At 43.8% G+C, this 25,452-nt stretch overlaps 1 protein-coding gene across 1 annotated transcript in view; it reads right to left on the bottom strand.

Annotated features, from left to right (window-relative positions):
* Window positions 1-358: 358 nt before the first annotated feature.
* Window positions 359-25,452, bottom strand: part of LOC129827705 (vascular endothelial growth factor receptor kdr-like) — an 85,513-nt gene continuing 60,419 nt past the window's right edge. The window contains exons 26-30 of the mRNA XM_055888794.1: window positions 20,501-20,606; window positions 17,022-17,143; window positions 15,832-15,910; window positions 13,262-13,362; window positions 359-2,729 (exon numbers count right to left, since the gene is read on the bottom strand). Coding sequence (XP_055744769.1) covers window positions 2,546-2,729; window positions 13,262-13,362; window positions 15,832-15,910; window positions 17,022-17,143; window positions 20,501-20,606 — 592 coding nt within the window. The 3' untranslated portion in view covers window positions 359-2,545. The remainder of the gene's footprint in view (window positions 2,730-13,261; window positions 13,363-15,831; window positions 15,911-17,021; window positions 17,144-20,500; window positions 20,607-25,452) is intronic.

The raw sequence follows: 25,452 nt of genomic DNA, 5'->3' as shown, positions 1-25,452 counted from the left end.
CCCTTCCTTTCCCGCTTCGAGGGGCATTGTCCCGGTGACAGGCACATTTTGCCCCGCTCAGGAAGTGTGTCTCGCTGGTCCATGGAGCAGGACGAGGGGAGAGTAGCCTACTGATGACACACACCAACGGTGGACACACGCCTCACCCATCCCCACATTCCCAGCCAGAGACAAGTTGTGCTACACACATTTTTAGAGTCTGTACCGTTGTGCTAGGTGCTCAAATAGTGTTGATGACCTGATGCCAGGACTTCAGAGGGTGGAAAACGGTAGAATGTCCTAGAGAAAGCTGAGGGTTGATATATTAATCAATGTTAGCAACTTCAGCAACTAGCAAAAAATATCTCTGGACTAGAAGTAATGCATAAATATATCGATCTTTATTCATTTATTCACTTCTTATGCTTAGTTAATAACACAAATACATTTAGAGTACAAAAATCTATATTTGATAGAAAACAAAATCAGTGCATACACTTTTTTCCTCCACAATGGACACAAGACCCAATCAGTCCACATTAACAATACAAACATCATTTGGCAGTATTTAAGGGTGTAGAGACAGCATTCATAATAAATCTTATAGAATTACGTATTGTGCGGCAAAATATTATCTAGCAGTTTACACACACAAGCTATTCCCTCTCTCATATGTGTAACGAAACACTAGCTGGAGTGACTGGAATTTTGATTGACCCAAACATTTTGAATTATCCACACCTTTAGACTCTTCATCCTGATCTTTCTCAGCCTTGTTTTAAAGGCAAGTAGGTAGGCTAAACGTGCTAAAGGAGTCACCAGTATAGTGACCAGCCTGGTGATAACAAGTAGGATTCCTGGAGCCTGCCCTGCAAGCTTTAGTCACACTTTTAGCACAACAAAATGCATCAGTAACAGAAGATCTCCATTACAAACATTCCTGCTTACAAACAGTAAATTCCTTCATCTTTACTAATGTAATTATAGTGTATTCAGCAGTGCAAACGGAATATACATCTGGAATTAAATACTGGAATGTTACATATCGGGTTGTCAAGGAGGCAGCGGGTACAAATCCTTTGGTTAAATCTTCAGTGTGAAATTAATAAGTGACATTGTAGAATATAAACCTAAATAAATATGCATTGTTTATTTCACTGGTGCTTTCATAGACACTCTTCATATGAAATTGTAACCCAAGCTCATGTTTTTAACTAGCTTTGTACACATACAAATAACCAGTCTCTCTCGTATCATCCAATTTCCCCTTTTCCACTCGGCCATAACAATAATACACAGAGTTAGTCCCATATCGGGATAGGGGAAGGAATCCAAATATAACTTTTCCTTTCAAATGGCTTCACGGTAGAGATATAGAATTAAATCCAAAGCAGTGTGGTCTTCCTCTCTGTTCTGCCCTCTCATGTCCTCTTCATGCCTTGACCCCATTCAGAGACGCTGGGAGCTGGGATTCTATTGGCTGTTTAAGGTATTACTACTCAGACTGAGCCTAAGGGACTGTGGGCCATATCCATCTACTGTAGACAACCCTGTCAACACATGTGTCTCTCCATCTGAGTTGAAGGGAAAAAAGATTCCAAACAACAACAACATGTTGACTGGGAATACTGGAGATTGGCGTACTCAAGTGAAAAATCTTTTCAGACGGGCACATTCGATTATTCACAAACTGTTCCTGTAATCTGTCTGACAGGCTCTTTTTTTAAATCAGGAGCTTTAGCTCAAGTCAACCTGAGGAATATGCTTGAAAAGATCAACTTTGTGACACAAATATTTCGTCAACCTTATATCAATAATCATTACATAATAAAATAAAATAGCACATTACTTTCCAGTTTTCAATTCTATAAAATATTTGTACAGAAATAAAATAGTATCAATGAAAACACCCTAATTCTCCCATCTTATTTCCTTCTCATCTACATTTTGTATCCCCATGGTAACACATTTTTCATTTACACTACAGTATAAACTGCCAATAATACATTTCATGGGACTGTCATTCGTTACAAGTCTGGAATCGGTTGTGCTTCTTGGTGTTGTTCACAGTGGATTATAGGAATACCTGAGGCTGTCTATAGGTCTACAGAAGTCTATAGGGATCTTTCTATAGGTAGCTGTATGTGTGGCTATCAGAGTGAGCTATGGAGAAGGCCAGCAGTACATAGGCGAACCTCTGGGTCAGGCTGAGACCTTTACAGAAGAGGGCAGGCTCTTCTTCCTCCTTCCTGCAGAGTGGGCTGATGGGAAGCAGGCAGGCTAAGTGCAGATCTACAGTAAGTTGTCTCAGAGTGTCCCTAAGTAACAGATCTCACGTTGTAATAAAGCGCCTCAAACGTGTCTCTCTCTCAAGCCTCGGGGAGGAGGAGAAATGGAAGAAGTTAAAAAGAGGGAGGCAGCAGCCGTTTTACAGTGCGCTGTGAGGCCCGGAGACAGAGTCAGAACAGAGGAGAACAAAGGAAAGGCCTCGAGGCATTTAGTCAGATAGATTCTCCCTGGGGCGGAGGGTGGACGGAGGGGCGTCTCCCACGGCGACGGCGTGGGGCTACACAGGTGGGGTGGAGTAGCGCACTACATAGCTGTAGTCAGGGGGCGGGCTGTGGCACTCCAGACCGGGCTCCAGGGACGAGTCGTCCAGGGTGAAGTCCAGAGAGGAGACAGGATGAGGGTACTTGTCCTTCTCTCCCTCAGTCAGCACCGACTCCTTACTCCTACTCACTGCCTTCATCCTAGAGAGAGAGAGAGAGAGAGAGAGAGAGAGAGAGAGAGAGAGAGAGAGACAGACAGACAGACAGACAGACAGACAGACAGACAGACAGACAGACAGACAGACAGACAGACAGACAGACAGACAGACAGAGAGAGAGAACGAGACAGAGACAGAGACAGAGACAGAGAGAGACAGAGAGAGAGAGAGAACAAGACAGAGACAGACAGACAGAGAGAGACAGAGAGAGAGAGAGAGAGACAGAGAGACAGAGAGACAGAGAGAGAGAGAGAGAGAGAGACAGACAGACAGACAGAGAGACAGGCAGAGAGAGACAGAGAGACAGAGAGAAAAACAGCACATACATGGTTAATAACAGACTCAGTAAAATATAATTGACTTAGCTGCTGCCTTGGCAGGAACTAATGGGGATCCGTAAAATACAAAAATATAACAATAATGCATTTCCATGGTAATTGTTCATAAAGCATATCATCAATCACGTTCTCTGGCCTCTCTCACGGATGTTGACTTCTTCTACTCCCGTAAATGCTCCAAATATGAGTAATTGACTACTATTGTCTTCTGGTTGCTAGGAGTTTCCAGAACCTCTCTCACAGGGGCCAAGGTCGGCTCTCAGTGGGGTAAATCGCATGACTGACTGGCTGCATTGACTATGAGAGTGGTGAAATGACAGGGTGGTGTATTACAATGATTATATTCTAGAATGGATCAGTAAATGTTAGATTGGTGAGTCAAGTACTGACAACAATACTATCCCAAGCATTTCCACACATCTACAAGGAGAGAGAGAGAGCTAGAGAGAGAGAGATAGAGCTATAGAGAGAGAGCGCTCTACAGAGAGAGCTACAGAGAGAGCTATAGAGAGAGCTACAGAGAGAGCTATAGAGAGCTAGAGAGAGAGCTAGAGAGAGAGAGATAGAGCTATAGAGAGAGAGAGCTCTACAGAGAGAGCTCTACAGAGAGAGCTATAGAGAGAGCTATAGAGAGAACGATAGAGAGAGCATTAGAGAGAGCTATAGTGAGAGCTATAGTGAGAGTTATAGTGAGAGCTATAGAGATAGTTATAGTGAAAGCTACAGAGAGAGTTATAGTGAGAGCTATAGTGAGAGCTATAGAGAGAGTTATAGTGAGAGCTAATGAGAGAGCTATAGTGAGAGCTATAGTGAGAGCTATAGAAAGAGCGATAGAGAGAGTTATAGTGAGAGCTAATGAGAGAGCTATAGAGAAAGTAATAGAGAGAGCTATAGTGAGAGCTATAGAGAGAGCTATAGTGAGAGCTATAGAGAGAGCTATAGTGAGAGCTATAGAGAGAGCTATAGTGAGCACTATAAAGAGAGCTATAGAGAGAGTGAGCGCTATAGAGAGAGCTATAGAGAGAGCTATAGTGAGAGCTATAGAGAGAGCGATAAAGAGAGTTATAGTGAGAGCTAATGAGAGAGCTATAGAGAGAGATATAGTGAGCACTATAAAGAGAGCTATAGTGAGAGCTATAGAGAGAGCTATAGTGAGAGCTATAGAGTGAGCTATAGTGAGCACTATAAAGAGAACTATAGAGAGAGTGAGCGCTATAGAGAGAGCTATAGAGAGAGCTATAAAGAGAGAGCTATAGAGAGAGCTATAGTGAGAGCTATAGAGAGAGAGCTATAGACAGAGCTATAGAGAGAGCTATAAAGAGAGTTATAGAGAGAGCTATAGAGAGAGCTATAGTGAGAGCTATAGAGAGAGAGCTATAGAGAGAGAGCTATAGAGAGACCTATAGTGAGAGCTATAGAGAGAGAGCTATAGACAGAGATATAGAGAGAGCTATAAAGAGAGCTATAGAGAGAGCTATAGAGAGAGCTATAATGAGAGCTATAGTGAGAGCTATAGAGAGATAGCTATAGAGAGAGCTATAGAGAGAGCTATATAGAGAGCTATAGTGAGAGCTATAGAGAGAGCTATAGTGAGAGCTATAGAGAGAGCTATAGTGAGCACTATAAAGAGAACTATAGAGAGAGTGAGCGCTATAGAGAGAGCTATACAGAGAGCTATAAAGAGAGAGCTAGAGAGAGCTATAGTGAGAGCTATACAGAGAGAGCTATAGACAGAGCTATAGAGAGAGCTATAAAGAGAGTTATAGAGAGAGCTGTAGTGAGAGCTATAGAGAGAGTTAGAGAGAGAGCTATAGAGAGAGCTATAGAGAGAGCTATAGAGAGAGCAATATAGAGAGAGCTATAGAGAGAGCTATAGAGAGAGCTATAAAGAGAGCTATAGAGAGAGCTATAGAGAGAGCTATAGTGAGAGCTATAGTGAGAGCTATAGAGAGAGAGCTATAGAGAGAGCTATAGAGAGAGCTATAGAGAGAGCTATATAGAGAGCTATAGAGAGAGCTATAGAGAGAGCTATATATAGAGAGCTATAGAGAGAGCTATAGAGAGAGCTATATGAGAGCTATAGAGAGAGCTATAGAGAGAGCTACAGTGAGAGCTATAGTGAGAGCTATAGAGAGAGAGCTATAGAGAGAGCTATAGAGAGAGCTATAGAGAGAGCTATATAGAGAGCTTTAGTGAGAGCTATAGAGAGAGCTAGTGAGAGCTATAGAGAGAGCTATAGAGAGAGCTATAGTGAGAGCTATACAGAGAGAGCTATAGACAGAGCTATAAAGAGAGCTATAAAGAGAGTTATAGAGAGAGCTATAGAGAGAGCTATAGTGAGAGCTATAGTGAGAGCTATAGAGAGAGAGCTGTAGAGAGAGCTATAGAGAGAGCTATAGAGAGAGCTATATATAGAGAGCTATAGAGAGAGCTATAGAGAGAGCTATAAAGAGAGCTATAGAGAGAGCTATAGAGAGAGCTATAGAGAGAGCTACAGTGAGAGCTATAGTGAGAGCTATAGAGAGAGAGCTATAGAGAGAGCTATAGAGAGAGCTATATAGAGAGCTTTAGTGAGAGCTATAGAGAGAGCTAGTGAGAGCTATAGAGAGAGCTATAGTGAGAGCTATAGAGAGAGTGAGCGCTATAGAGAGAGAGCTATAGAGAGAGCTATAGAGAGAGCTATAGAGAGCTATAGTGAGAGCTAGAGAGAGAGCTATAGAGATGTATAGTAAGAGCTATAGTGAGAGCTATAGTGAGAGCTATAGTGAGAGCTATACAAAGAGCTATAGTGAGAGCTATAGAGAGAGAGCTATAGACAGAGCTATAGAGAGAGCTATAGAGAGAGCTATAGTGAGAGCTATAGTGAGAGCTATAGTGAGAGCTATAGAGAGAGCTAGTGAGAGCTATAGAGAGCTATAGTGAGAGCTATAGAGAGAGTGAGCGCTATAGAGAGAGCTATAGAGAGAGCTATAGAGAGCTATAGTGAGAGCTATAGAGAGAGCTATAGAGAGAGCTATAGTAAGAGCTATAGTGAGAGCTATAGTGAGAGCTATAGTGAGAGCTATAGTGAGAGCTATACAAAGAGCTATAGTGAGAGCTATAGTGAGAGCTATAGAGAGAGAGCTATAGAGAGAGCAAAAGACAGAGCTATAGAGAGAGCTATAGAGAGAGCTATAGAGAGAGTGAGCACTATAGAGAGAGCTATAGTGAGAGCTATAGAGAGAAAGAGCTGTAGAGAAAGAGCTATAGAGAGAGCTATAGAGAGAGCTATAGAGAGAGCTATAGTGAGAGCTATAGTGAGAGCTATAGAGAGAGAGCTATAGAGAGAGAGCTATAGAGAGAGAGCTATAGAGAGACCTAAAGAGAGAGCTATAGACAGAGCTATAGAGAGAGCTATAGAGAGAGCTATATAGAGAGAGAGCTATAGAGAGAGCTATATAGAGAGCTATAGACAGAGCTATAGAGAGAGCTACAGTGAAAACTATAGAGATAGCTATATAGAGAGCTATAGACAGAGCTACAGAGAGAGCTATATAGAGAGCTATGGAGAGTGCTATAGACAGAGCTATAGACAGAGCTATAATGAAAACTATAGAGAGAGCTATATAGAGAGCTATAGATAGAGCTATAGTGAGAGCTATAGAGAGAGAGCTATAGAGAGAGAGCTATAGAGAGACCTATAGTGAGAGCTATAGAGAGAGAGCTATAGACAGAGATATAGAGAGAGGTATAAGGAGAGCTATAGAGAGAGCTATAGAGAGAGCTATAGTGAGAACTATAGTGAGAGCTATAGAGAGAGAGCTATAGAGAGAGCTATAGAGAGAGCTATAGAGAGAGCTATAGTGAGAGCTATATAGAGAGCTATAGTGAGAGCTATAGAGAGAGCTATAGTGAGAGCTATAGAGAGAGCTATAGTGAGCACTATAAAGAAAACTATAGAGAGAGTGAGCGCTATAGAGAGAGCTGTGGAGAGAGCTATAGTGAGAGAGCTATAGAGAGAGCTATAGTGAGAGCTATACAGAGAGAGCTATAGACAGAGCTATAGAGAGAGCTATAAAGAGAGTTATAGAGAGAGCTATAGAGAGAGAGCTATAGAGAGAGAGCTATAGAGAGACCTAAAGAGAGAGCTATAGACAGAGCTATAGAGAGAGCTATAGAGAGAGCTATAGAGAGGGCTATATAGAGAGCTATATAGAGAGAGAGCTATAGAGAGAGCTATAGAGAGAGCTATATAGAGAGCTATAGACAGAGCTATAGAGAGAGCTACAGTGAAAACTATAGAGATAGCTATATAGAGAGCTATAGACAGAGCTATAGAGAGCTACAGAGAGAGCTATATAGAGAGCTATGGAGAGTGCTATAGACAGAGCTATAGACAGAGCTATAATGAAAACTATAGAGAGAGCTATAGATAGAGCTATAGTGAGAGCTATAGAGAGAGCTACAGAGAGAGCTACAGAGAGAGCTATATAGAGAGCTATAGAGAGAGCTACAGAGAGAGCTACAGAGAAAGCCATAGAGAGCTATAGAGAGAGCTATAGAGAGAGAGAGGGCGCTATAGAGAGAGTGAGAGCTATAGAGAGAGAGAGAGCGCTAGAGAGAGCGCTAGAGAGAGAGAGGACTAGAGAGAGCGCTAGAGAGAGAGAGAGAGCGCTATAGAGAGCGCTAGAGAGAGAGAGGACTAGAGAGAGCGCTATAGAGAGAGAGAGCGCGCTAGAGAGAGCGCTAGAGAGAGAGAGGACTAGAGAGAGCGCTATAGAGAGAGCGCTAGAGAGAGAGAGGACTAGAGAGAGCGCTATAGAGAGAGCGCTAGAGAGAGAGAGGACTAGAGAGAGCGCTATAGAGAGAGCGCTAGAGAGAGAGCGCTGGAGAACGATAAATAGATCATTCTCTGTATACCCCATATGCCCACCTAGGCACAACTATGACAACATAACCAACAAAAACGGGTCACAACTCCTGCAGCTCTGTCGCACGCTGGGTATGTACATAGTCAATGGTAGGCTTCGAGGGGACTCTTATGGTAGGTACACCTATAGCTCATCTCTTGGCAGTAGCACTGTAGACTACTTTATCACTGACCTCAACCCAGAGTCTCTCAGAGCGTTCACAGTCAGCCCACTGACACCCCTATCAGACCACAGCAAAATCACAGTCTACTTGAACAGAGCAATACTCAATCATGAGGCATCAAAGCCAAAGGAACTGAGTAACATTAAGAAATGCTATAGATGGAAGGAATGCAGTTTGGAAACCTACCAAAAAACAATTAGGCAACAGCAAATTCAATCCCTTTTAGACAACTTCCTGGGTAAAACGTTCCACTGCAATAGTGAAGGTGTAAACTTGGCAGTAGAAAATCTTAACAGTATATTTGACCTCTCAGCTTCCCTATCAAATCTAAAAATCTCAAATAGAAAACCGAAGAAAATGAACAACAATGACAAATGGTTTGATAAAGAATGCAAAAATCTAAGAAATAAATTGAGAAACCTGTCCAACCAAAAACATAGAGACCCGGAAAACCTGAGTCTACGCCTTCACTATGGTGAATCACTAAAACAATACAGAAATACACTACGGAAAAAAAAGGAACAGCACGTCAGAAATCAGCTCAATGTAATTGAAGAATCCATAGACTCTAACCAATTCTGGGAAAATTGGAAAACACTAAACAAACAACAACACGAAGAATTATCTATCCAAAATGGAGATGTATGGGTAAACCACTTCTCCAATCTTTTTGGCTCTATAACAAAGAATAAAGAGCAAAAACATATACATGATCAAATACAAATCCTAGAATCAACTATTAAAGACTACCAGAATCCACTGGATTCTCCAATTACCTTGAATGAGTTACAGGACAAAATAAAAACCCTCCAACCCAAAAAGGCCTGTGGTGTTGATGGTATCCTTAATGAAATGATCAAATATACAGACAACAAATTCCAATTGGCTATATTAAAACTCTTTAACATCGTCCTTAGCTCTGGCATCTTCCCCAATATTTGGAACCAAGGACTGATCACCCCAATCCACAAAAGTGGAGACAAATTTGACCCCAATAACTACCGTGGAATATGCGTCAACAGTAACCTTGGGAAAATACTCTGCATTATCATTAACAGCAGACTCGTACATTTCCTCAATGAAAACAATGTACTGAGCAAATGTCAAATTGGCTTTTTACCAAATTACCGTACAACAGACCATGTATTCACCCTACACACCCTAATTGACAACCAAACAAACCAAAACAAAGGCAAAGTCTTCTCATGCTTTGTTGATTTCAAAAAAGCCTTTGACTCAATTTGGCATGAGGGTCTGCTATACAAATTGATGGAAAGTGGTGTTGGGGGTAAAACATACGACATCATAAAATCCATGTACACAAACAACAAGTGTGCGGTTAAAATTGGCAAAAAACACACATTTCTTCACACAGGGTCGTGGGGTGAGACAGGGATGCAGCTTAAGCCCCACCCTCTTCAACATATATATCAACGAATTGGCGCGGGCACTAGAACAGTCTGCAGCACCCGGTCTCACCCTACTAGAATCCGAAGTCAAATGTCTACTGTTTGCTGATGATCTGGTGCTTCTGTCACCAACCAAGGAGGGCCTACAGCAGCACCTAGATCTTCTGCACAGATTCTGTCAGACCTGGGCCCTCTCAGTAAATCTCAGTAAGACCAAAATAATGGTGTTCCAAAAAAGGTCCAGTCGCCAGGACCACAAATTCCATCTAGACACCGTTGCCCTAGAGCACACAAAAAACTATACATACCTCGGCCTAAACATCAGCACCACAGGTAGCTTCCACAGAGCTGTGAACGATCTGAGAGACAAGGCAAGAAGGGCATTCTATGCCATCAAAAGGAACATAAATTTCAACATACCAATTAGGATCTGGCAAAAAATACTTGAATCAGTCATAGAGCCCATTGCCCTTTATGGTTGTGAGGTCTGGGGTCCGCTCACCAACCAAGATTTCACAAAATGGGACAAACACCAAATTGAGACTCTGCATGCAGAATTCTGCAAAAATATCCTCCGTGTACAACGTAGAACACCAAATAATGCATGCAGAGCAGAATTAGGCCGATACCCACTAATTATCAAAATCCAGAAAAGAGCCGTTAAATTCTACAACCACCTAAAAGGAAGCGATTCCCAAACCTTCCATAACAAAGCCATCACCTACAGAGAGATGAACCTGGAGAAGAGTCCCCTAAGCAAGCTGGTCCTAGGGCTCTGTTCACAAACACAAACACACCCCACAGAGCCCCAGGACAACAGCACAATTAGACCCAACCAAATCATGAGAAAACAAAAAGATAATTACTTGACACATTGGAAAGAATTAACAAAAAAACAGAGCAAACTAGAATGCTATTTGGCCCTAAACAGAGAGTATACAGTGGCAGAATACCTAACCACTGTGACTGACCCAAACTTAAGGAAAGCTTTGACTATGTACAGACTCAGTGAGCATAGCCTTGCTATTGAGAAAGGCCGCCGTAGGCAGACATGGCTCTCAAGAGAAGACAGGCTATGTGCTCACTGCCCACAAAATGAGGTGGAAACTGAGCTGCACTTCCTAACCTCCTGCCCAATGTATGACCATATTAGAGAGACATATTTCCCTCAGATTACACAGATCCACAAAGAATTCGAAAACAAATCCAATTTTGATAAACTCCCATATCTACTGGGTGAAATTCCACAGTGTGCCATCACAGCAGCAAGATTTGTGACCTGTTGCCACCAGAAAAGGGCAACCAGTGAAGAACAAACACCATTGTAAATACAACCCATATTTATGTTTACTTATTTTAACTTGTGTGCTTTAACCATTTGTACATTGTTACAACACTGCATATATATAATATGACATTTGTAATGTCTTTATTGTTTTGAAACTTCTGTATGTGTAATGTTTACTGTTCATTTTTATTGTTTATTTGACTTTTGTATATTATCTACCTCACTTGCTTTGGCAATGTTAACACATGTTTCCCATGCCAATAAAGCCCCTTGAATTGAATTGAATTGAATTGAGTGCTAGAGAGAGCGAGGACTAGAGAGAGCGCTAGAGAGAGAGAGAGAGCGCTAGAGAGAGAGCGCTAGAGAGAGAGACAGCGCTATCGAGCAGAGAGAGAAAGAGAGAGAAAGAGAGAGAGAAGAGAGAGAGACAGAGAGAGAGAGAGAAGAGAGAGAGCAGAGAGAGCAGAGAGAGAGAGAGAAGAGAGAAAGAGAGAGAAAGAGCAGAGAGAGAGAGAGCAGAGAGAGAGAGAGAGAGAGAGAGAGAGAGCTACTACAGCCCTCCCTTGTAAACCTCCAGAAGGGCAAAGGTGACAGTGATCGAGCGGCGACCCAGTGAGGGTTCTCTCCCCTCAATAAATAGATCATTCTCTGTATACCTCTGGTGACTGGTTCTCCCATGGCAGCGGCCATGGCAACATGGGTAAGGCTGTGGCTGTGCTCACAGGTTGTGGTCTCGTCGCTCTCTGCCCAGCGTTGTGCATCACATAGGGGCACAGAGACGAGGGGAGCACTGTAAATTAGTTGATGGGTGTGTGGGGGTGGATTGTGGCTGGGAGGTTACAATGGTTGCCGAGGGAGAGGATCCAGAATATTTTTAATCATACCAACACCTTCTGGTATGTTCATTTGGGGTTCGGAAGAGTTTCATTAATCGTGGTGAAAGCCACCGGCCGGCCCCATAAAAATGATATCAAACTCCCCTCGCCTTTTTATTTCACGCTCCCTTTCTGTCAGTTTAGGATTATTGCATTAAAAAAAATCCTTTGTTAGTTGTCCTTGCTCATTTGAATATGCATTCATCCTAATCTTTTTTTTTGTCCAGGGAAGAGGTGTTTGTGAGCTGGGCATTTGAAAGATCTATATATCTATTTTTCACGCAATTCTGCTCCTTCAAGTACACAATGGATAATGTGTCATTTATGGCTGGGAGAGTATCTGCAGCCTAACCCGTCCTCAGCCCTGGTTCCTCTCTATTCCACAGGTACGACGGCTTATGACAAGGAGTGGTAGTAACTCTAAAAGTGGGTGGTTGCTCGCTGTATCACGAGAGTAAACTCTCTATAACCCGAACGCATCCCCTTGTTTACTCAGCTTGAACGCTGCTCGTTCTCTGAGCATGTTGAGGACCAGAGTGTAAGGAGAGAGAGCCCAGGGGTGTGACCGGCTACATTAACCCTGCGATTGGCCGACATTCAAAACGATAAACAATCTCTCAGACCTAAATCATCCACACAATGTACAGGCTGATCTGGGACAGTGGGTGTACAGTACATGCATAATTGAATGTTTTCTCTATCTGAACATCAGCTCTCAGGTCATTGCATAGTGGAGCCTCAAAGACGCAGGGCGATGGTAGACGTTTCCTCAGACACTACAGTCTGTTTATACCAGACCAGATAACATCCAGGGCGATGAGACACCTGAGTCCACAACTGTTCCTCAATCAATGACAGTGTTGTTCTGACGACATCTGTTATATTGACTCTGGACAGAGTCTGTATCACAAACCGCTTATGTCATCTCAAACTATGGCGGTTGATTGACGTATGAAACACTGCCTTTACTCTGAACCTTGACAAGTAAGCTGTCGGAGGACGTCTCAATCAGACCCGGGCAGCCTTTTGGCGAACGCCAAAGCGAGTTTTAGTGCATGCTCTTAAACCACCCAGGCACTGAGTCACACTTCCACTGGGCTTTTGTTCCCTGTCGTTTGGGTTGTCACCTTGGGGCAATATTCCTCCCCCCAAGTCCTTTGTCTCGCTGGGGCTATAGCACGCTTTCTTTTGACAAAAGTGAAGACCAGTCATTGAGGTTAAGGGGGTGAGAGGGACTGTGTGTGTGTGTGTATATGAGTGTGTGTATATGAGTGTGTGTGTGTATGAGTGTATATGAGTGTGTGTGTGTGACAATTCCAACGTCGACATTCCAGGCCAGCAGGTGGGTTTCCAAGGCAGGGCCAGCGGCCTTCCTCTCCTTTTCCCCCTGGCACTTTCTGCCTCCCCTAACTCTTTATCCTGCTTCTCTACCCCTCCCTGCCTCCAGTGCCTCTGCATGTGGCTCCTCTGCCTCTTTCTGCCTCAGCCTGTGTCTCTGGATGCTGTCAGTGACAGGGATAATGTGGACTCACGCCAGGGCCATGATGCTGAGTGGTCGGGCCAAGGACTCCAGGCGCTTCAGGGTGTTCATATCATCAGACGACAGGCCCATCCCACTGTCCGACTGGCCCCCCTGCACGTGCAGACAGAGGGAGGAAAATGGGAAAGAGAGGGATAGAGAGAGAGCACGAGAGAGAGAGAGCGATAGAGGGAGAAACAAGGATGAGAGAGAGAAAGAGAAAGTGTCAGAGTCCACCAAAATGGTCTTACATGTCTATTCTTATAGGCCAGATGTTTTACACCCTACTAACGTGGCAGCTCTGTACGGGTGGTTCAGAGAAATCATCATGTTAGCACGGCAAACCAAAATTGGTTCTGTGAAAGTTCCCAGAAAATTCATTAGGTCGTGGCAAATGTTCTCATAAGGCAAAAACTTTCCAGTCTGCTGATGATCATAGAATGTTTGTATAAAACATTCGCCCAATGTTGCGAGAACGTTCCTAGAAAAACATTTAATCTGTTCTTTAAAGGTTCCCATAATGTTTCATCAGGTGAATATTTTTTGCAACCTAAAATAAACATTGTAAATTCAGCAAAAAAAGAAACGGCCCTTTTTCAGGATCCTGTCTTTCAAAGATAATTCGTAGAAATCCAAATAACTTCACAGATCTTCATTGTAAAGGGTTTAAACTCTGTTTCCCATGCTTGTTCAATGAACCATAAACAATTAAGGAACATGCACCTGTGGAACGGTCGTTAAGACACTCACAGCTTACAGACGGTAGGCAATTAAGGTCACAGTTATGAAAACTTAGAACACTAAAGAGGCCGTTCTACTGACTCTGAAAAACACCAATAGAAAGATGCCCAAGGTCCTTGCTCATCTGCGTGAATGTGCCTTAGGCATGCTGCAAGGAGGCATGAGGACTGCAGATGTGGCCAGGGCAATAAATTGCAATGTCCATATTGTGAGACGCCTAAGACAGCGCTACAGGGAGACAGGACGGACAGCTGATCGTCCTCGCAGTGGCAGACCACGTGTAACAACACCTGCACAGGATCGGTACATCCGAACATCACACCTGCGGGACAGGTACAAGATGGCAACAACAACTGCTCGAGTTACACCAGGAATGCACAATCCCTCCATCTGTGCTCAGACTGTCCGCAATAGGCTGAGAGAGGCTGGACTGAGGGCTTGTAGGCCTGTAAGGCAGCAACGTCGCCTATAGGCACAACGTCGCTGGACCATTCAGGACTGGCAAAAAGTGCTCTTCACTGACGAGTCGCAGTTTTGTCTCACCAGGGGTGATGGTCGGATTCGCGTTTATCGTCGAAGGAATGAGCGTTACACCGAGGCTTGTACTCTGGAGCGGGATCGATTTGGAGGTGGAGGGTCCGTCATGGTCTGGGGCGGTGTGTCACAGCATCATCGGATTGAGCTTGTTGTCATTGCAGGCAATATCAACGCTGTGCGTTACAGGGAAGACATCCTCCTCCCTCATGTGGTACCTTTCCTGCAGGCTCATCCTGACATGACCCCCCAGCATGACAATGCCACCAGCCATACTGCTCGTTCTGTGCATGATTTCCTGCAAGACAGGAATGTCAGTGTTCTGCCATGGCCAGCGAAGAGCCCGGATCTCAATCCCATTGAGCACGTCTGGGACCCGTTGGATCAGAGAGTGAGGGCTAGGGCCATTCCCCCCCAGAAATGTCCGGGAACTTGCAGGTGCCTTGGTGGAAGAGTGGGGTAACATCTCAAAGCAAGAACTGACAAATCTGGTGCAGTCCATGAGGAGGAGATGCACTGCAGTACTTAATGCAGTTGCTGGCCACACCAGATACTGACTGTTGCTTTTGATTTTGACCCCTCCCTTTGTTTAGGGACACATTATTCAATTTCTGTTAGTCACATGTCTGTGGAACTTGTTCAGTTTGTCTCTGTTGTTGAATCTTGTTATGTTCATACAAATATTTACACATGTTAAGTTTGCTGAAAATAAACGCAGTTGACAGTGAGAGGACGTTTATTTTTTTGCTGAGTTTATAATTATCCACACCACTGGACAGTTTTTTGTGTTTTGGGAACATATCTTTTGTGATGTTCCAACAATGTTTCCACCAGACTCTTCCCACAACCTAATGAAACATTCTGGAAACTTTTAAATTACAGATAAAATGTGTTCTGGGAACGTTCTTGCAACATCAGGCGAATGTTTTATACAATCATTGTATAATAATCAGCACGACTTGACAGTTTTTGTGTTATGAGAACATCTACCGCAACCTAACGAATGTTCTGGGTACTTTCACAGAACCAATTTTGGTTTGCTGGGAAAACATTAACACTCGGCTCCCGAGTGGCGCAGCGGTCTAAGGCACTGCATCTCAGTGCTAGAGGTGTCACTACAGACCCTGGATCGATTCCAACATTCTTTGAATGTTTTTGGGATGTTATCACGCTAATGTTAGATACAACCCTAACTAGAACTTCATGGGAATCTTAGCTAATGTTCTGGGAATGTTCCCGGTTTGCTGGGAGGTTTGGGTCACTTGGTGTTCAGCGTGAGAGTGGGATAGGGGTGATGGGTTAATTCACCTCATGGTTGTCGTTAGAACCGTTCTCCATGGTAACCTCATCAAAGGTCTTCACACTTGCTGGACGGATCTTAATGTTCCTGAAAGAAAACAATTTCTAAAGTCAGATCCTAATGTAGGAAAAATGTCCCAGTCAGGGAAATCCAAGATTACACAGGCGCCAAAAAGCATTGAAAAAACACAATAATCGGGAACCTAATCAATTCAATCAACAATTACATAGTGTCGGGGGAATTGATCTTTAAAAATAAACCCTATTTTCTTGGCTTTCCAACACAGAGAGAGAATCAAATAACTGCTTAATTCAGCTTAAGGGATAACTGACATTAAAGCATTTTAATACATTCTCAATAAACCCACTCGTAGGACCTGTGAAAATACGAGGGTTTAACAAATATTATTTTAAGTGGACATATATCCTGGTGCAGGGTCTGTGGTTTGGGAGGAAAATCTTCGAAGGGGCCACAATGCTTTGGGCTCCCTCACCATCAGACTGCCAGGTTATATAGTTCTCATCCCAATCTTTATCAGGTCTTTCATTGTCCTCAAGCAGATCTACTTGCACTTCTTTAAGAGTAATTACCTGACCCGCCAAGCAAAGCATATGTAAAGAAAATGGAGTGTGCTTTGGACAATGTACTGAATAAAGAGTGGGGAAATGATTGGTTGTTATCTTAACACTCAGTTCAGTTAAATATAACACAGATTTAAAGAGAGATTAACGTTACCATTAAGCCAAGATGCCCGTGGAGACATTACATTTCACTGTTGAAATTTCTCTATTAAATGGTATATAATGTACATAGACTTACGGCAGAATTCTTCAACTAAGCGCTCTTCAATATGTATATCGCTGAAGCGTTACAGATTGCGTGATAGAAATGTTAAGATCATTTCCCATTGAGCCGACTTATGCAGTGTTTACCGCGAATGCAGTCTCCACTAATGCGGGAACATTGCCTTTAAAATTCAATCACGCTGTAATGCTGAACTTCCACAATACAGATTGAATAGAGCCCTAAATTGCAATACAATAAATGTGAGAGCCTTATTCAATACTGTTGTGAGCCACAGGTGTGAGTGTGATCTTGTGTGTTAGGTTGAGGGTAATATCTCTCTGTTAGGTTGAGGGTAATATAGCTGGGTAATGTAGTGTACCGACTGGCCAGCTGACAGACTCATCCTTCTTACCAGGTGCTCCCTGAGTCGCGGTAAGAGAGTGGCCTGGTGTTGGTCTCCTCTGACAGGGCCGTATTGGAGGGGTCTCCCTCCTTAGACAGCAGGGCTGCTATAGGGATGTAATGCTTTCCCTCCTGAATGGACAGAAAGAGGAGAGAACACAACATGTCAGACCAGAGGCCTAGCTTGCAGCTATCATAGACGAGAGGTCTAGCTAGCAGCTATCATAGACCAGAGGCCTAGCTAACTGCTATCATAGACCAGAGGCCTAGCTTGCAGCTATCATAGACGACAGGTCTAGCTAGCAGCTATCATAGACCAGAGGCCTAGCTAGCAGCTATCATAGACTAGAGGCCTAGGTAACTGCTATCATAGACGAGAGGCCTAGCTAACTGCTATCATAGACCAAAGGCCTAGCTAGCAGCTATCATTGACCAGAGGCCTAGCTAGCAGCTATCATAGACCAAAGGCCTAGCTAGCAGCTATCATAGACCAGAGGCCTAGCTAACTGCTATCGTAGACCAGAGGCCTAGCTAACTGCTATCATAAACCAGAGGCCTAGCTAACTGCTATCGTAGACCAGAGGCCTAGCTAACTGCTATCATAGACGAGAGGCCTAGCTAGCAGCTATCATAGACTAGAGGCCTAGCTAACTGCTATCATAGCATGACGGAAAGCACATGTGTGTGATAAGCGTGTGAAGCTTAGGGAGATTTGAGCTTGATACTGTTTGTGTGCTTCACAAAAATCCATCCAGGACTAGCAGGGAATGTTGCCAAAGAAACCAAGGTCATGCCTAATAAATCCAATGTGGAATGTCTGAGGAGGGGGTGATGATGCTGGTGGAGACAAGATCGCTGACTGGCCTGTAAAGGAATTAGTCTGTATGTAACAGACCTATATTAATGAAAGGGTTGAAATCCTCCCTGTTCAGCTCTTTTCTGTTGTCAGGATGGGTTCCCATGAGGTTGGTTTTCAGCGAGAGGGATCTGTTATGTTATAGAGTGTTTTAGTTCTGTGGTTTTATTCTGATGGGAGGTCTGGCCTGCTATCATCTCTTTACTATCCCCACCACAGTCTGGTCTCATTTTAGTCCTGTCTGTGTGTGTCTGGGTCTGTCTGCAGTTAATGAACTATCTGGACCTGGGCCCAGTTGCATAAAACATCTTAAAAAAAAAATATATATATATATTTTTTTTACCCCCTTTTCCCCCCAATTTCGTGGTATCCAATTGTTAGTAATTACTATCTTGTCTCATCGCTACAACTCCCGTACGGGCTCGGGAGAGGCGAAGGTCGAAAGCCATGCTTCCTCCGAAACACAACCCAACCAAGCCACACTCCTTCTTAACACAGCGCGCATCCAACCCGGAAGCCAGCCGCACCAATGTGTCGGAGGAAACACCGTGCACCTGGCGACCTTGGTTAGCCCGGCCCGCCACAGGAGTCGCTGGTGCGCGATGGGACAAGGATATCCCTACCGGCCAAACCCTCCCTAACCCGGACGACGCTAGGCCAATTGTGCGTCGCCCCACGGACATCCCAGCCGCGAGGCCGGCTGCGACAGGCATAAAACATCTTAAGTGTTACCTAAGTGAATTGTTTAATGACGTTGCATAGAGCCCCTCAAATATTTCCTTAGGTAAGGGCATACTTAAGGGGTTTTACGGTAGTTTCAAGGCATGTACGGCAGAAAGAGTATCTGTTTACCATGGATACGGCCTGAGTTCGCATGTATTTTGTGAGATGGCAAAATAGTACTTCTACAATCAAGACAGGATAACCAAATTGATTCAGAAGATAATAAAGCATGTTCTTGTAGGGATTTTTTCTCTCAACTTGTTTCTATTACTTTCTAGCACATCAAGCGAACTTACAGAGTAGTATCTGTCCTTCTCCCTCTCTTACTATCTACGCAGCTCCTATAGCTTTGTAGCCATGGATAGTGCACCTTCCATTGTTTAGCTAAGTAGCTAACTGTTAGCTAAATAGCTAGCTGGTTGATGTTTTCCTTTTGAAACCAGGGCAGAGGAAAGCAAGATTCACCTCCATTCTGAATGAAGCACCCGTAACTTGTTAACTTCATTTAAGGGGGAAATGCACCTTACAATATTTTGTGCAACTGACTTAAATTTAAGGAATCTTTAAGTTAAAATGAAAGCTAACTTAGGGTGTTTTATGCAACCGGGCCCTGGGCCTTATGTCTGGGAGAGAGGTGAAACTGGGAGCATGGCTGTAGATATCTGAGGAAGTCTCTTCCATTCTCTCAGTGACTTTGTTTTAAACTGTCTTTTAAACTCAAAGTTTTGGGCATTATAAGGACTTGATGGGAACCTATTGTTTTGTTCTCGCTGGGGAAACAGACAATTTTCCATCAGCACTCACAATCGCTAATTTCCTTCTCCCTCTCTTGATTCCATCCCTCATTGTCAAAATCATTCCATTACCACAAAAGCAGCCCTTTCTTTATTGATAGTGAAGGAAAGTATAACACAAGACTATATTTTTGTGTCATGGTTTCATGGCCTAAATGATTTAGATGTGTTCAATCTGGTCATCTTTCAGCTGGTGGTTGGGGCTGGTGATGAGGAGTGATGGTAATGTGAAATCTGTAATCCTCCAGACCTTCTGTCAGTTTTTACGATAAAAAGTGATCCTCCTCATTCCCTGCTGGGTTTGGGATGTTTCCATTGTCATAAATGGCCGTTGTGCTCAAGTTCTCCAATGTTAAATCCTCCCCAAATGTACAGCCTCCCTCCCACATATACTACTGCTGCACTAAATTGACCACATTGTGAATACCTTAATACAGAGCTTATGATATTGTGTCATATTAGTATTACTGTTGTTTTTCCTACAGTTTTGAAGTGTGGTTCCTCTTACGCGCTAGCTACTTTTTCAAAGGGAGCCGAGGGGGATGTTGAGTGTGACTTCCCCTCCAAGTTCCCGTGAGCACCCCCCCGGGCCAGACCCCTTCGCATCATCTCCAGTCTGTAGTGCTTTACTCAGAGGAGCCTGAATAGTTGCAATTTGTGTGAGTCACCATCCAGAACCAGGGACTAATTTCATTGTTAAAAGTGGTTTTGTAAGGACAATGTGGCTCAAGTACTTCACTGGGTTTTAGCTTACCCCACAGAAGTGGTTTTGAGCTATTTGCCTAAACTTGACTTACTTAAACCCTTTTACTCCGTGAGGAGCATACGTCATCCACAAATGTTCTCCTCCACACTGTTTTGGCTCTTGCCTCAGCTACAGACGTTTGGTCAGAAGAAAAACAGTACGTCACACAAGCCTTAAGCACTTAGATGAAACAAGGCCCTATCCACAACTCTGCTGACCTCTGATCTCCTGGTCACCTTGAACCTGGTCTTCATCATGTGACACACCTTAACCCTTCATGGGTTCAACCACCTTCACCTAGTCACTCATTTCAGATTAGTGGTACCCTCACGGGTGGAAGGAATGATAGAACAAAGCCATGGGGATCTTACCTGCTGTACGCTGGCCTGTAGCAGGTCTCCTAGTCTCTCCACCAGTTCAGTGAAGGTTGGCCGGTCTCCTGGCTCAGCCTGCCAGCAGTCCAACATGGTCTGGTATCTGAGGAAAAATACACATCATGTAATTATGCTGGCTCGCAAGTGCACATTAATAACAAAGACACACTGTGTAGCTATACTGTTAAGCTAAACTCAAATAAATTATGGTAATAACATGATAATCGCAAGTATTCACATCCATGTGGGTTGCTAGACTTGCTTCGCTCTGTAGTGCCTTGAGAAATTTAACCATAAGGCAAACAATACTCAATCTTTTACAATCAGGAGTGTTTTGACATTCATAGAAACCCAATGCTCTCCTCCTCCACCAGACATGCCCTGTGTGTGTGTGGACGCTGACTGACACGAGAGATGACCTGTAGCTGGAATTCACCCAAATCAACTGTCATCTACAATACTCATATACCAAATATTTCATTTTCCAACGATCATCTGGTCTCTGGGGCTGTATCTCGTTCTCTAGGTCTCGGTGTGAACATTAGGAACCCCCACCCCTCAGCTCTTTGACGAGCTGTCAGCGTCTCTGCCCATGTGGGAAGACTCAGGGCCGTTATGTGCTGTGTTTTCACTGCAGCAGTGGCCTGTAATAATGGCCGGACTCAGACGTGGAGGAATTCAGAGACGGAGCGCCGGCCGCTGCTGCTGTTTAAATCAAACCCCATAGCCAACGTGGTGAACGAGCTCGGCCGGGGTGTTGATGAATCCCTAGCTCGCTTCATACCATGAAGCGCGGCCCCCAAACACAGAGGCCCTTACGTAAACACAGCCAGGTGCCCATTAGCTCCATTATGTTCCTCTGATTGGCACCAGATTGAGTCAATTTGAGTTTGGAGAAAATTACAGTAAAAAGCAGATGGTCCATTACGCCCTCGATCCTCCCCCATACCCTCGCCTTTTGCCCTCTCCATCTGTGTTTGTATTCAGGACACCTAGACCTTGGCTTGGCAAGACGTCTCCTCTCCCCTCTGTGCGGTGGAGATTGGCTGGAGGAAGCGGCTGGGCTGTGATTCCCATGTTCATGAGTGTCCTTGGCCAGGTGGAGGGACTCCTAACATCCTCAGTGACAGGATGGAAGCCCAGAGTAGACCACCATGGCCCACATGGCCAACAAATCAAGAGGAGGGGATGTAGACAGCATTGTAGACAGCACAATTTCAACCCTGCTTCCTGTCTGCTTCGTAATGGGAAAAAATTGGTTCCACCCCTCTTCTGTCTCTTTAGGGAATACGCTGCCGTGGGGGGCCATTGTGGTGGTACGAATTCCAAAGTCCACTTCTCTCTTCCCTGCAGGAAAGCTGTGGGACGTTGGGAGGTGGACATCCGTTTTTCTTGATTCCTGCGTCTTGAGGAGCGTCTTGCACATTCTGATGAGGATGCATCAGATCAGAGCGCCGTTAGGCTGATGGAGGAAGTGGACCTTCCAATCTTCTAAACGGAGGGACACATTCCTGATGAGCCAGTGCAGCAGCAGCAGGGTAGATTTACCACCCCATATCGCATGGCCCTACGGCCCCTTTCATCATCCATATAACGGGGGGTTGGGGTCAAGGTCAGGGGCTCTGGATCCCAGGCTCCCACACACATGATCAACATCAGGCCTGGGAGGCTCTGAGGAGAAGTGTGGGAGACAGGGGGGTATTACCCCTGTAGAATAGAGTGCGTACCGTGTGTACAATAAAGTGCGTGCGTTTCCATTTAAACTGATATCAGCAGGTTGTAGTTCATGGTTCCTTGGCATGAGCTTAGCAGAGTGTTATCTGCTCTCTCTATCTTAATTCGGTCAATGGAGCACTTTGCTTTGAACCAGAATTGAAAAGATCTTAGAGAGGAGAACTTGGCACCAGTGGGTCTGACTGGATCTACAGAGGTGCTATTTAGTTCTATTCCCAGTCCCCACGCTCTAAGACTCCAGTCTGGATCATATTTTTGCAGGTCAACTCTAATCACCATCTCCCACGTCTCCGTGATACATCCATTCAATTGGCTGCAGTTGGCACAAGATGTTTTAAACATTCTGGACATCCCGGTGGTAAAGGGTTATAAAACATAAGTACAGGATTGATCCTTTCCAAATGAATAAGACAGAGGGAGTTTAACTCCACCACGCTTTGTCACAAATTAAAACCAAACGCTACGCACAGAGACACACACACATAGATTGAGAGCAGTGCTCAGGGTGTGAGAGCGAGGGGTCCGTTGGGAGTAGGTTGTAAAACTCGCAGGGTTGGGTGCGTTACTTTCTAACTGTAATCCATTACAGTTGCTAGTTACATATTCAAAATTGTAATTAGTAACGTCATTTTTGGATGACAAAAACTCTGTAACATAATCTGATTACTTTCAGTTACTTTTAGATTACTTTCCCCATAAGAGGCAATATTACCAATTGAAAAACATCTATTGCGGGATACATCAGTGTTAGAGTTTACATAGCTGGCCTTAAATGGATATTGCATGTTATTTTATGGGTTGGTTATGTAGGCTTCTTCTAACCCATTGCTTTCTACTACAGATAATAATATATTAGCTAGGTAATATCTTTACATTAAAAACCAAAGTCTCTCAGATTTACAGTCATTCCAATTAACACCTTGATCTTCAAGAATACGAATTGGAAATAAAATGTTAAATAAAATGATTTGGGGCGTGCTTATATTTAGACTATTTCACACATGTTCAAGTGTGTATTAATGCACATGTGTGAATTGGACATGTGATTTTTGCATATTCCACTCTCCCTGAGACACCCTCGGAGAGTGGGGTCACAACCAGGGAGCAATTAAGGCTATGTGCCTTGCTCAAAGGCACATTGACCTATTTTCACCTTGTTGTCTTGGGGATTCTAACTAGCGGTCTGACCTTTCGGTTACTGGCCTAACTTTCTCAGTGCTAGTTTACCTGCCACTACCTGGAAATATAGATTAGCCAAATTGTTTTACCGGAGCATAACCCAAAAACTAAAGACTAATTATACTACTCTGTTGTTTATGATTTTGTTGTCATGGAGCAAGGTTTCCCAAACTTAGTCCTGGGGCATCCCCTAAGAACATGCTTTTTTTTGTTTCCCTAGCACTACACAGCTGATTCAAATAATCAAAGCTTGATGATGAGTTGGTTAATTCAAATCAGCTGTGTTATGCTAGGGCAAAAAAATAAAATATGCCCCCAGGGGGGCCCAGGACCGAGTTTGGGAAACCCTGTCATGGAGGACTGATTGGGCTCATTGCTTCAAGTTGAAAAATAAATGCCGCTCTCATGGAGTGGCATGCTTTGAGCAGTACCGATATCTCAATCATTTGCAGCTGTTGAAGTCTATCAAAAGTGTGTGAGTTTGAGCATTTGTCCATTAGGCCTATGGATATTAAACAAATTATATCAGCAAGAATTAGATTGAGCAATAAAAGCCCCACTCGTGGTCTTCTTAAATGAAACTTGTTGTTGACACTGTGGAGCACAATACCACGGAGGAGTTTAGAAGGGAGGAACTCCCTCAAACTTTGATTCCACAGGCTGGGATCCGCACTGTGCAGCTGTTGCAAAAGCACATTTTTAACTGTCTGTCCACTGGTCGCAAAAACAATGATTGATAGGCAGCTTAAACCTCTTGAATTCATCATTGGGTTAAAATACACTTTTGTGAACAGCCATCCACAACATCCACAATTTGCAAGGCGCAAAAAATAACTTAATGAGAGAGTAGCAGAGTGATCCACATCTTTGCACTATGTACAGTTGAAGTCAGAAGTTTACATACACTTAGGTTGGAGTCATTAAAACTCGTTTTTCAACCACTCCACAAATTTCTTGTTAACAAACTATAGTTTTGGCAAGTCGGTTAGGACATCTACTTTGTGCATGACACAAGTCATTTTTCCAACAATTGTTTGTTGGAGGTGTACCTGTGGATGTATTTCAAGGCCTACCTTCAAACTCAGTGCTTCTTTGCTTGACATCATGGGGAAATCAAAAGAAATCCGCCAAGACCTCAGAAAAAAAATTGTAGACCTCCACAAGTCTGGTTCATCCTTGGGAGCAATTTCCAAATTTCCAATTTACTAGGATTAAATGTCAGGAATTGTGAAAAACTGAGTTCAAATGTATTTGTCTAAGGTGTATGTAAACTTCCGACTTCAAGTGTAGATACTATATCAATAATAAGTGATATCTGATATCTACACTCTTAGAAAAAAGGGTTCCAAAAGGGTTCTGCGGCTATCCCCAAAGGAGAAGCCTTTTTAGTTCCAGGTAGAACTCTTTTGGGTCCCATGTAGAACCTTCTGTGGAAAGGGTTCTACATGGAACCCCAAAAGAGTTCTACCTAAAAAAAACAAAAGGGGTTCTTCAAAGGGTTCTCCTGTGGGGACAGTCGAAGGACCCTTTTTGGTTGTCGTGAGCATCTTCTTTTTCTAAGAGTGTACACCACTGCTGTCGTCCTTACCTCCAAGCGTTGTATAAAGTGTATGCATAATCTTTGGACGCCGACATCAGTCGTAAGACATTAGCCTAAAAAAAGGCTATTCCTTCTCTTTTCACTCGATCAATCAAACGCATTTTGTGAGTCATCATAGAGGTCTCTGACTTGTGGTCACACTTGCTCAGGGGGAACAAACAAAAATGTTTGTCTTTTTCAATTACGCTATTGTCTCATCGCTGCAACTCCCCAACGGGCTCGGGACAGGTCGAGTCATGCATCCGTGACCAGCCAAACCGCGCTCCTTAACACCTGCCCGCCAGCTGCAGCAATGTGTCGGAGGAATCACCGCTCAACTGACAATCGAAGTCAGCCTGCAGGCGTCCTACCCGCCATAAGGAGTCACTAGAGCATGATGAGCCAAGTAAAGACCCCCCGGCCAAACCCAACTGTGCGCCAACCTAAGAGATTCCCG

This window comes from Salvelinus fontinalis, chromosome 29 (genome assembly GCF_029448725.1).
Source record: "Salvelinus fontinalis isolate EN_2023a chromosome 29, ASM2944872v1, whole genome shotgun sequence".
Lineage (NCBI taxonomy): Eukaryota > Metazoa > Chordata > Actinopteri > Salmoniformes > Salmonidae > Salvelinus > Salvelinus fontinalis.
The sequence above is the reverse complement of the archived record's forward strand: the minus strand, read 5'-3'. Positions and strand labels throughout refer to the sequence as shown.